At 31.8% G+C, this 12,054-nt stretch overlaps 2 protein-coding genes across 4 annotated transcripts; one reads left to right on the top strand and one right to left on the bottom strand.

The window, feature by feature from the left end:
* Positions 1-312: 312 nt before the first annotated feature.
* Positions 313-3,024, top strand: GEX1 (gamete expressed protein 1). 2 transcript variants are annotated; one of them, XM_089720340.1, is made up of 6 exons: positions 313-890; positions 1,108-1,695; positions 1,776-1,902; positions 2,001-2,187; positions 2,279-2,369; positions 2,498-3,024. In XM_089720340.1, the coding sequence occupies exons 1-6, from the start codon at positions 415-417 to the stop codon at positions 2,754-2,756; spliced, it is 1,728 nt and encodes a 575-aa protein (XP_089576466.1). In that variant the 5' UTR covers positions 313-414; the 3' UTR covers positions 2,757-3,024. The 2 variants fall into 2 exon arrangements, with proteins under 2 accessions (XP_089576466.1, XP_012086451.2); XM_012231061.4 differs by having other exon boundaries at positions 316-890; positions 2,279-2,426.
* On the bottom strand, positions 2,860-8,508 carry LOC105645456 (uncharacterized). 2 transcript variants are annotated; one of them, XM_089720339.1, is made up of 6 exons: positions 8,292-8,508; positions 7,014-7,832; positions 5,740-6,812; positions 4,763-4,883; positions 4,055-4,102; positions 2,860-3,977 (listed from the first exon to the last, which is right to left on the bottom strand). In XM_089720339.1, the coding sequence occupies exons 2-6, from the start codon at positions 7,794-7,796 to the stop codon at positions 3,048-3,050; spliced, it is 2,955 nt and encodes a 984-aa protein (XP_089576465.1). In that variant the 5' UTR covers positions 7,797-7,832; positions 8,292-8,508; the 3' UTR covers positions 2,860-3,047. The 2 variants fall into 2 exon arrangements, with proteins under 2 accessions (XP_089576465.1, XP_012086452.1); XM_012231062.4 differs by having other exon boundaries at positions 5,740-7,832.
* Positions 8,509-12,054: the final 3,546 nt, after the last annotated feature.

Here is a 12,054-nt window from a genome sequence, read left to right as displayed (position 1 = left end):
ATTTTTCTGAACTGAAAAAGGAAAATTAGGCAAGAATATTGTGTGGGTGATTCTTGAGATACTTTGGAAATGGCTAAAATAGTTAAGCCAGAAAAATACAAGTTTATTGCTTGTTTTATTAAGGAAAACAATAAATCTTGTTTACGTCAAAATAAATTAGTTAATTAATTTATCTTAATGAAGAAAGAGACATAATTAAATCTTTTGATTCTTCCTTTTTATTAATTTTTCTTGTCTTTTCTATTTCTATTAGTAATAAAATTTACTATTAATTTTCACTTTCAAAGAAATCCTCTTTTCATTAAATTCCTGCACGGTTCCTTTTCTTGCACTTCAAGTTTGATTTACATATCTTCCTCAATAAATTATATATATACTTATGCAGGTCCTTCTCTCGCAATTTTCAAGAGAAGAATGAAAATGGGTTTACATTTTCATATTCTTCTTCTCCTAATTTTAATGGCATTTTCACCAAAACAGTGCCATTCATGGAGTTGGTTCTCTTCTTCTTCAATGGAGTCCGCTTCAGCCAAAACTAATATTATAAAAAATTCTGTTGCTGAATTTTCAATGGATGGTCTTAGAGATGAAAAGGGAATGAAATTAGTTGAAAATGCCAAAAATAAATTGGACAGTTCAAATTCTTGCTGGCAAAATTCTTATCAGCAACTTTTTGAAGGTTGTTCACAAATTCTTGCTGTTGAAGAGAAAAGGTCAAGATTTGCTTGGCATCTCAGTGATTGCTTTCAAAGGGATTCCGGCCGACCGCCTTTTCCTACCTGTGATACAAAATCTGCCATGATTAATTGTCTCAAGAAATTGAATGATAATGAACATAAAGTTTATCTTGAGTTCTTACTTGAAACCAATTCCATTTGCTACCAATTACAGTTAAGTATATTATGTTTCTAATTTGACACATTAATTTATCTATTTTTAATATATTAGATATGGAATTTTTTATATGCTACTATATTAGCATATGAAAAAATTTAATAATTTTAGTTGTATAGTTTTGCCTTCGAAATCTAAATCCTGTGTCCCTTACTGCTAAGAATCGGTTAATCAGAAACTAATGGAAATATTTTTACATTTTTTTTTTGGCAGAGCACATGCTTTCAAGTATAAAATGGAGAGATTAGTGAATGATCTTAAAAATTCTGCAGAGCACACCACAGATCAGCTAGGAATCATACAAGAGAAAACAAATATGCTATCGAAAAGCTCAGATCAGATTCATGAGACTTTAAATTCAATTGATTCTAGTGTTCAAAATGTTGCTCAAACAACAAAAGATGTAAAAGGACATATGCATATTTTATCTCAGCATTCAGATGCTATTTATAACCAATCTAAAGAAATAGCAAATTCGCAATCTGAAATTCGAGAAGAACAGACAAGAATGAATGAGAAATTGAAGGAGGGTATGGAAACAATTCATGATGCTTACTCAAATTTAGGGCAACAAGTGGAGATTTTGAGAATTGAGGCTGTTGAAATAGAGAAGCAGATTGATACAGTTGGAGAAAAAATGTCTTCAAAAATGCAATATTTGCAGAACACAGCTGATGATATTGAAGATAAGGCAGGGAAATCATTAGACAAGCAGAAAGAACTTCTTGATGGGCAATCCACTGCACTTAAAGGTCTGCAACTACTAACTGAATTCCAGTCAGAAGCATTGGAAGAAAGCAGGTAATCAACTATATTATAGTGTCACGTTATAAGGCAAGTATACATACGACTATTTGTCTAATGTTATTGTCAAATTACAGGATCACTCTTCAAAGATTAGTAGAATATGGCCATAAACAGCAAGAACAGCTTCTCCAAAGGCAAGAACAGCTTCAACAAGTTCATGACCATCTGATGCAAAATTCTAAGTCAATGTTGGCAGCTCAGGTTTTGTAGTTTTCTACTATGCTCTTAATAATTTCCTGTATTTATTTTTTTGTTGGGTTGTAATGCAAATTTCCGTACATGGTTTTCATATTTTGCAGGAAGCTTTTGAATCAAAGCAAGCAAGCATGTTCATTGCATTGGATAAGCTATTTGCTTTGCATAATGCTATGTTACTCGAGTCGCGAATAATTAAATCTTTCTTCATCTACTCCATGTCAATCTTTATCATTTACATGTTTACTAGCACAAAACAAACATATACTGTAAGGGCCAGGCTATATATTGGTAAGATTCTCTAATTTTCTTCTATTTTTCTTAATTGATTCTGAAAGTTCAGGTGCAGCAAAATTATTGTTTTTGTTGGGTGTTTTTACAGGTCTTTGTGCTACATTCTTGATTGAAGTAGCAGTACTTAGAATAACAACAAATGACATTGAACAACAAGCATGGCTACTTAATTTGATCAGGTCACTGTTTGTGCTTCTGTCGTCCCTTCAGTTTCTACATGCCATTTTCACATACAGGTTAAGTTCATAAGAATTTCTTATTTTCGTGCCGTGCCGAATTGTATTTAATTATTTTATAATTTGTGCAGGGACTATGAAGTTTTGAATCATCATATGATACAAACATTAATTGACAAGGTTAATGACATGCAAAGAAATAAAGAATTGTTATGGGAAACAGAAAGTGAAGTAAACTGGAGTTCATGGGTTGAAACTGAATTACCAGAAGAAGTTGATTACTTAGAAGATCCTGACTATATGTATCCAGAAGAGGTTGGAGAGAACTCTATTATTTCCACAAATTCCATAACAAGAAAATATGATCTGCGCTCCCGATACCGTGGCTGAAACAATTTTCCAGCATTAGTTCAAGATTGATATAACATACACTAACCCAGTTATTTTTAGTGGTTCGAGAGTGATATGTAATTACTTTTACTTGTAAACAGTCTTTTGGAATGAAACATATTGCTTTATTTTGATCCTTATATAAATATACCAACCCCAAGTAACCAAAAAATAGTAAAAGAAAGAAAGATTTTAAAGCATTCACAAACTACTGCAGCTAGGAACTAATCAGCTTAAAAAAAAAAAAAAAAAAAAAAAAAAAAGGAAATCTAACATGTATAATACAAGATTTCAAAATCCTCTACTATTTGCCGGATCTCTACGCCAAGGCATGCCCTGTTGCGCACCCTCAAGTCCAGGTGCTCCGTAGTTCTGCTGATAGACAGGAGGAGCAAGTCCATGAGGGCCACCACTTTGAGCCATCCAAGGACTCTGCTGTCCCTGCCACAAAGGGACGAGATTTTGTGTATTCATTTGGGGTGGCCTTGCAATTTGTTGGTGCCCCGTCATATGTGGGCGTAACATCGGTTGAAGTTGTGGTTGCAGTTGTGGCGGCTGTGGCTGTGGGTGCAAGTGTGAAACCTGTGGTTTGTTATCATCTGGACGCCACTCGGGCATGTCATCATCATCATCGTTCCATGGCTGCACTGCAACCCCAATACCCCTATGACTGGCATTAGTAGTTATAGGTTGTCCATATCTTTGTACAAGCTGCCTCATTTGCTCTACAGGCCTAGATGGTGTTTGTGCGTGCGAGTGAAAGGAGGCCATTTGGTTTGAAAATCGTGGCCTCGGTGTAATAGAACCACTAGAAAAGTTAAACTCAGGCAAATCATCTTCATCCCGAGCAGCCGGTGGGCCAAACCCGGGAGGAACATCATCATCATCATCCTCAATGTGTTGAGAATTAGGTCCAACATGGGAAAATTTAACATTGGCATTAGAATCCTTTTCTTGGTGTCTCCTAGAAGAAGTCAAGTGTTGCTTTTTTGAATTGTGTTTATGGTGTGATGACATTGTTGACGTTATTTGAGGTTTTCTCCATACAATAACACCAATTAGACCATTATCAATAGTATTAATGGCATCAATTTGATCCTTTGAGAGGACTTTGCCCAGCATCTCAATAGTCTTTGAATGAGGGGGGCAGAAGTAGAGTTCCACTCCAGGAGCAGGCTCACCAAAACCCACCCTCCCATCCAAAACGTACGATTCAGCCACCTGCAATCAGCCATTTCAGATAACATTTATGAAGGCAAGCAAATAAACCAACAAATAAGAGATTCAACTTAGCTTACCTCACTTAGACTTTCTGCTGACCCATCCTTGCAAACAAAGTGCACCGCCTGCAAAAGAGAAGACGTAAATATTTCATCAAGAAATAAACCAAATAAGAAACTATCAAATTCACATGTGCCATAGATATATACGGTTTCATATTTTGGTTTCTCTGTTCTAAATAAATGTATCAATGTGAATTATTTTCAATGTTGATCGGCATCTTTATTCTTAAACTGCAATTTCAATCATGTAAATTCAGCCATGGATCAGAAACCATACTCAAATCAGCCTTGAGCTGGCATATGGGTTAATCATGCCAAGAAAATATTATTACTGAGTAATCTATTTCTTAGGCGAGCGAAATAAACCAAGTTAACGATTGTTGCTGTGCAACTAACATTTTGTTGGTTATCAAAAAACCAGTATTATGGTTGTGGCTAACTTCCTTCCAACTTAAAATCAGAAAGCAATATTTCCATAGACAAGATGATTATCAATTTTCTTCGATGTAAACCCTGATTTAAACTTTTCTCTTGCAAAGTGTTCATACAAACTCTCATTAGCCTAATATAAATGCCAATCACCATGGTTGAATACACCCCACACTGATGCTGCACCAATAGCAAACTGGGATCAGCAAAAAGGGGCAGAATATTATCCCTGTTTCGCAAGTGGTGGTCCCATAACCAAAATTTTGTACAACGAAAAAAAGGAACTTGAGATACCATGACTGCACGACTTCGGGACATTGGAAGCTCTTGGAGGAACTTCTCAAATGCATCCAGTCTGACTCTCCCTTTTATGTCAATAAAGCCAGGCCAGTCTTTTGCAGATGTTTTTTCTCCACTGCAAAATCAAATCAAATAAAACAGAGTCAAAAAGAAAAAAAATCAGATCCATACAATTCAAATAACAACTATGGAACACATCACCGTATCCAAAAAAAAATTTATTAAGATGGACACTTAAGAACACTGCTCATTTTTAGCAGAGTGCATATCTGGATGATAGAATTCAATAATTGTTTCAAAACTCAAAATGCAATAGACATAAAATAAAATCACAAAAGAGCATGGTAAAAACTTTAATCCTAGATCTTATTTAAAAATTTTATACTAAAATAGAATACCATGACTGTTATTCAAACAGCATCATGCTATTCCCTCTTCGTTTTTTCTATTTGGCCTTCCCCCCTTAACCGTCATGTATGTCAACTACATGTGTCTTAAAACAATGCAACTAAATATTTTACAGAAATTCAGGAAATTAAATCACAAAAAATTAAGAAAATTCGAAGAAATTACATTATAAATGAAGCTATTTAATTAAAATAATATTCAAGTCTATATTTTATGAAAGCTATACAGGATGAAAACACATATAGTTATAATTTGTTTATTTAATTAAGAGTTCTACTTTGTTTCAATAATTACAATCTGTTTACATACTCAACCAACCAATTCATTTGAACTTAATAGAGTATTGACAAGTAATTGTGCGTTCTCCAAGAAAAAAAGAATGCAAATTTCATGAAATATATCTCTCTTTGCCGACCATTTCTATCAGTAATAGAACAACATTTTTGTAAAACAATTTTTACCATTTACGCAGAATATTTACTTGTAAAACAAATTAAAACACCAAGAAGCGCATAGCAGCTTTGAACAGCTTTATCATGATTTTAACGTTATGGGATGCTTACCTCTTATAAACGCCGATCACTGATGCAGTAGCTGAAATATTTAGCTGAAGTGAGCCTTCCCAAACACGTTCACCCTTGGGTACATCAACAAGTGGTGTTCCTGGTTTTACATGATTGTTGATGGACTTCTTATCAGCGTCTGAATTTGTGTTTGTCACATCCGTAATGTTAGGTTTACCAGAGGTTGTATCATCAGCAGCATCTTTTAAAGTTCCATCAGGAGATTTGGATTCTGGGCCAGCTTGTGGATTGTCCTTATCAGAGACAGATGTTGTTTTTCCATTATCTACTGGTAAATTTACAAACGGTGGCTCTGAATTAAGGGATTCCATGAACTCATCAAGTGAGACTATTGGAGGAAGAAATTCTGAATCTTTCAATTCATCATCCACCATAAGTCCTTGCATTAAATCATTCCCTTCATTGGAAGGAATCATGAGAACATTATCATCCTCTGACTTACTCTTTTCATTAGCAGCATTTTTCCCTTTATTCTTTATCTGATCAGGTTCCGAGGTGGAAGAGGCTTTATCCTTTGGTTTGGGTCGTGTTCGAGAGAGTGAAGTCAGCGAACTTGACCCAACAGCAACTTCCACTGAGACACTGTCCTGTGGTTCAACTTCCACTTGGAACTCGCCCTTGTGAGTTTTCTTCACCAAACGTCTCATATCACCATCTGAGTCAGGCAACACCACCATTTGGGCAAGTTCCTCAGCTTTTGCAATCCGCCATTCAGAAAGCTCCTTAGACGCAAGCTCCTCTGCAGTCATAGAGCAGAGTCTATCAGGGAGGATTTCCCCTGACATAACCCTTTCTCTCAATTCAGGATTATTTCGATCCTTCAAATTGAATAAAAGAGACCTTCCCTTCTCCTTATACTTCTTGTTTACTCCTCCAAATAGTTTGTAGAGTTCTGCTTCAATCTTAGATGCCAAAATTTCAGGTGATGGAAGCAATTGCCTGCCATTGTCCCTGCTAAAATCCTTCTGCTCTGGCTGTTTTTCGATAGTTTCAAAGTCTCTTTTTTCTGCCAACCCCATATCAGGCTCCAATACCCAGGACAGCCCATTTCCCTGCAAAAGTTCATCCTTTATAAAAAAACTGTCACTAAATGAAGCATCTTCATCACGCAAGCTAATATTTGACTGACAGTCATGGCTATTATTTTTTGATGTCTGCATATAATCACCAGTGTTAGAAGAAATTTCTGGAGACAGACTTTGACCATCACTACACTTTTGGGCTACAGGATCATCTCTGGTGGAAACAGATACCTTCTGCTCCTGCATTGGTACTTCAGTACTAGCAGTCTCATTTTTCGACTTAATACCCTCGCTTGAATTCCTATCCTGCTGCTGAGAAACTAAAGCTAACGCAGCTGCTAATGACTCCCTTAACTTGGATCTCACAGATTCAGATGACTCATTTGAAACCTTTGGAGATGGTTGTCCACTTTGATTTTTCTGAACTGGTAACTGCTGCAGGCCTGCTTTTCCAGAAGTTGGTTTCTTAGGCAGTACTTGTGAGCGATGCAAACCAGAAGTGTTGAAATTGGACTGTGGTTGCATCTGTACAGGTAATTTGTTTGATGTAGATATTTGCTGCAGCCACGGCCTGTGTTCCAATTGTATGAGGCGTTTGTTAGACATTGATAACTTCTGCAATTCAGGATTGTTGGATGTGGATTCCATGGGTGCCTTTCGCTTGTTCAAGATTGATGGCTGCTGGACCACATTGTTCATCATGGTTTCCATCTGTCCCAGTTGCTTACTGGGCAACAAGAACTGCTCCGACGCCATTCTGTATACCTGAGGATTCATCTGTCCCATTTGCATGTTTGATACGGATATCTGCTGCGACAGAGCACCAGTGGAACCTGGCCCCATCATTCCCATTTGCATATTTGAAACAGACATCTGCTGCAAAGCAGGACCATTAATACCCTGTCCCATCATTCCCATTTGCATTGACGAGTCTAATTTGCTTGATATGGGTTCAAGCTGACCCATCTGGATGCTCTGCATTGACAACTGCTGCGACAACAAATTGTTGGACATGCTAGACTAACACCAACGAACATATACACAGAACCACTGCAAAATAAAACAGCAACATTATAATATCCACAAAAGCTGGACAACTAAAGCAGGTGCCTTTGGAGAAAGAACAGCGAAACATCGAGTCTAGAATTCACCAAATACCCACTACATCAGCTCAAATTGAAATTCGCATGCCAGAAGGAATGACTTCAACTTAATTATATTCATATTCTTTTTAACTGTAAGATTGGAAAAAATAGCAAGATGATTGATTGGTGCACAGTAAGCCCTAACTCGCTATTTATACAGATAAACAGCATGAGAGATGGACATATAGTAAAACCTAAAATACACTAAAAATCGAGAATTTATAAAGAGAAGACAAATTAGAATCTAAAATAGAAACTAAGATTATGAAATTAAAGTAACTAGTGGTTTCTCTGAATTGCTATTTAACACTAAGCATAGCCTAAAAATGGAAGAAAAAGAATGGTAACCAGAAATGAAGATTACCTGTTAACAACCACTTTCTCTCTCGATCGCAATCAAATAATCAGCGTAAGAGACAAAGGGTTTAGGGCTCTTATATGAAGAGGATTAGATTTTGGGTGTGTGGAAGTGATGTCGGGTTTGATTAGGGTTTATAGTTAAGGGTACAGAAGGCAAATTGGAGATGTCGAAGAGGCGAATGAAGATAGAGAGACGGAGGCGGTAGCAGAGAGGATTAGGTTAAAAAGGTTAATTTTATATCATTTTATTTGTGTGGATGGATGAAATCGGGTTTGATCTAACGGTGTATAATATCATAAATATAAAAAGTAAAAAAAAAAAAGTATTAGCTACCCAAGTGCAGCTATGAGCAAGCGGTTAATTAGTTAAAAATTAATAGTATAGATATTTATTGTTCAATAAAAATATTAAATATAATAAATTTTTGGGATACAAGAAAAGGGAGACACAACTGAAGAAAATAGAAAACCAACAGCATGTTTGGTTGAGTTGTTCACACCGGCTACTACTTAATAGAAATTAAAACTACTAGTAAAGTGTAATTGTTTCATATATTATGATATATAAAAATAATATTATTTTAAAATTTATCTATAATATATAAAAAAAGTATGAATGAGGAAAACATTAGATTTCTAAAATTCCCCTGTTAAATTTATGAATTGATAAAAATATTATTACCAATCCTATTCTAATTATAATATTAATTTATTATTTTTATTATATTAATATTATAAATTTAAATCCATTCTAATTAGAAATTTGTCCTATCATACCACTATATATATGTTTAGTTTTAATTATTTTTGACTATCAAAAATTTATTATTTTTGACTATCAAGAATTGTTGCATCAAACTTTTGCTAATTTGAAATTATTGAATTTACAACCATGTCTTCTTTTTTGCACTAAGACTATCAAGAATTGTTACATCAACTTTTGCTAATTTGAAATTATTAAATTTTTAATCATGTCTTCTTTTTTGCATTAAGTATAATCTTAACTCTCTCTATTTACAAATTAATAGAATATTTTTTGTTTATAGTTCTTATAATTTAGATTTATAGATTTATAGATTAATTGTAATTATTTAGTAATCGTGAATAATTACAAATTTATAAGTTTTCCCTCCTGAATAGTATTATAATGAAATATTTTAGAGAGATAAACCCTCTAATTAGAAAAATTTAAATTTTATTTACCAATTAAAATTATATAACAATTTTTAATTAGATTGATTATATTAGTTTCCTTAATCATATTATTTTTATTAATCAACAAATCTTGTTTCATTATTTTTCCATTGCTTAGAGTTTGACAAAAAGTTCTACAAACGAGTTGGCACGGAAATTTTGTCCATTTCTAAAGTTTTAATATGAATTACTTTTTCCTCCGTTGCAGAGTGCTCATATGCAAATAGATTAGAAACGGAATTTTTATTCGCTGCTAAAATTATAACCAAAATTCAGAACCTATATTTACTGCATATCTCTTCTCCGCCACATCTTTCGTATGCTTGCACTTCATTTTCCCTTTTCTTCCTCTCTTTTATTTTATATTTTATTAATAGTTTAAATTTTATTTGAATTGTAAGATTAATATTTGTCAAGATAATATCTTTTATTTTTTACTTTTTTGGTTTTAAGTATTTTAATAAAAGTAAGATAGTCATAAGAATTTCAAAATTCAAATTATAATATAATAAATCATAATTTTTTTGCATGTATAGAAATTTCAAATTATATATATATGTGTGTGTGTGCGTGTGTGAATGAGGGGAATATTGGGTTCTTAAAACGCCCTTGCTTAATTTTATTGATTGATTGAAGAATAATTTAGTTTTATTCTAATTAGAAACCTCTTAATTTTGTTGGTATTTTAGTAGTTGATTAATTAAAAATATTATTAAAAATAATTTAGTCTTATTCTAATTTGAAAACTTTTGAAATTCCTATACATATAAAAATACTATGATTTAATATCTTATAATTAAATATATTATAACATAAGATATTGAATTTATTAATCCCTTATTGGTATCTCTTTGTATTAATATTATAAATTTAATCTCAATTTTAATTAGGATTTTATTATGTCATATCACTAAATATATGTTTGTTTTAACTGCTTTTGAGTTTTGACTATCAAGAATTTGTTATTCTTGACTATCATGAATTTGTTGCTTTTACTATTAAGAATTATTACATCAAGCTTTGCTAATTTGAAATTATTGAGTTTGCAATCATGTTTTTTTTTTTTGAGGCAAATATAATCTTAAATTTCTCTATTTACAAATTGATAGAATAATTTTTATTTATATTTGTTAAGTATGCTCCAGCAATTATAAGAAGTTTAATCTAATTTTAAAAAGAAAATCATTAAAGATTTTAATTTTATTGATTGAAAAATAAAGCTAATTTATTAATTAAAGATTTTAATTTCATATTTAAATATATATTTTATTGAATAAAATAATATATTATATTATATATTATATAAGATATATATGGTAAGGATATAAAACTTTAAGGATTTTAATTTTATTGGTAAAAAAAAGTTAATTTAACTTTTAAGGATTTAAATTTCCTATTTAAATGTAAATTCTATTGGATAAAATAATAAATTATATTATATATTATATAAGATATATACGGTAAAAATACAAAATTTTAAGAATTTTAATTTTAATGGTTAAAAAAAAAGATAATTTACTTTTGTAAATAAATCTATTAGTTCGAAAAAAGTAGGGAATAAACATAAATTTATAAATTATAAAATGAAATTCTTTTTTTCATCATATTTCCTTTTATATGCTTTGTTAATATTGTTAGCTACTTTTTGTCGTATCATTTTCTCGAAGGTATTAATTATTTTATCATTAATCTGCTAAGTAATTTATTTAAATCATGATTGTAATTTTTTTTAACATTTAATGCTTCTTTTTTTTCTAAGTTGTTGCATATTTTTAGTTTAAAAATTTATTATACTTTGATTTTAATATTACATCTATTATTATGATAATAAAGGACAAATATTTAAGTTATAACTCAATTGAAATAACTATATTTTCTTTGGCTACTATCAAGGATTTGTTTTTGCTTTTATTATCAATAATTCATTGAAGACTCTCTACTACTATCAAGAATTTCTTTGCTATTGCTATATCAAAAATTTCTCACTTTATTATTTTTAATGACTGATGTACTAATTTTAACTTTTGATTATTTTTTTATTTTGGTATACTATCACAAAAAAATTTTGAATCTAATTACCAATAATTTATATATGTATGCAAGATCTTGGATAAAATGATTATTTATTTTCAACTTTGCAACCATTCTATTTTGTGAAAAAATCTATGTAAAAAATTATTAAAATTTTTCATCAAATACTAAATATATATGACAGTGGTTTGCTTCTATTTTTATACATGTAATAATTATAACTAAAAATATTGAATTTTATAGTGTCTTTATAAAAATATATAAAAAATAAATTATAAATAATTATTTTAACGGGTATGTTCAACGAGTAACAATATTATTACGACTCGTTTTCATGGGCCGCATCGGCATTAGAACCTAGGTTTAAAGCCCTCGAGGCTCGTAGTAAGCCTAAATCACAAAAGTTCAACTATCTTAGTATAAATTTTTACCTTTCAGCCCATATTACAATGCGCAATAAACCTCATAATTATCTTATGTTTCAGCTCTAAATTTAATATATTAAGTATTTCATAGTTCGGGTCCAATTGTAATGCATTACA

This window comes from Jatropha curcas, chromosome 4, assembly GCF_041381405.1.
Source record: "Jatropha curcas cultivar XTBG-Jc1 chromosome 4, XTBG_Jcur_1.0, whole genome shotgun sequence".
NCBI classification, from domain to species: Eukaryota; Viridiplantae; Streptophyta; class Magnoliopsida; order Malpighiales; family Euphorbiaceae; genus Jatropha; species Jatropha curcas.
Note: the sequence above shows the minus strand (reverse complement) of the source record. Positions and strands in the feature narration are given on the sequence as shown.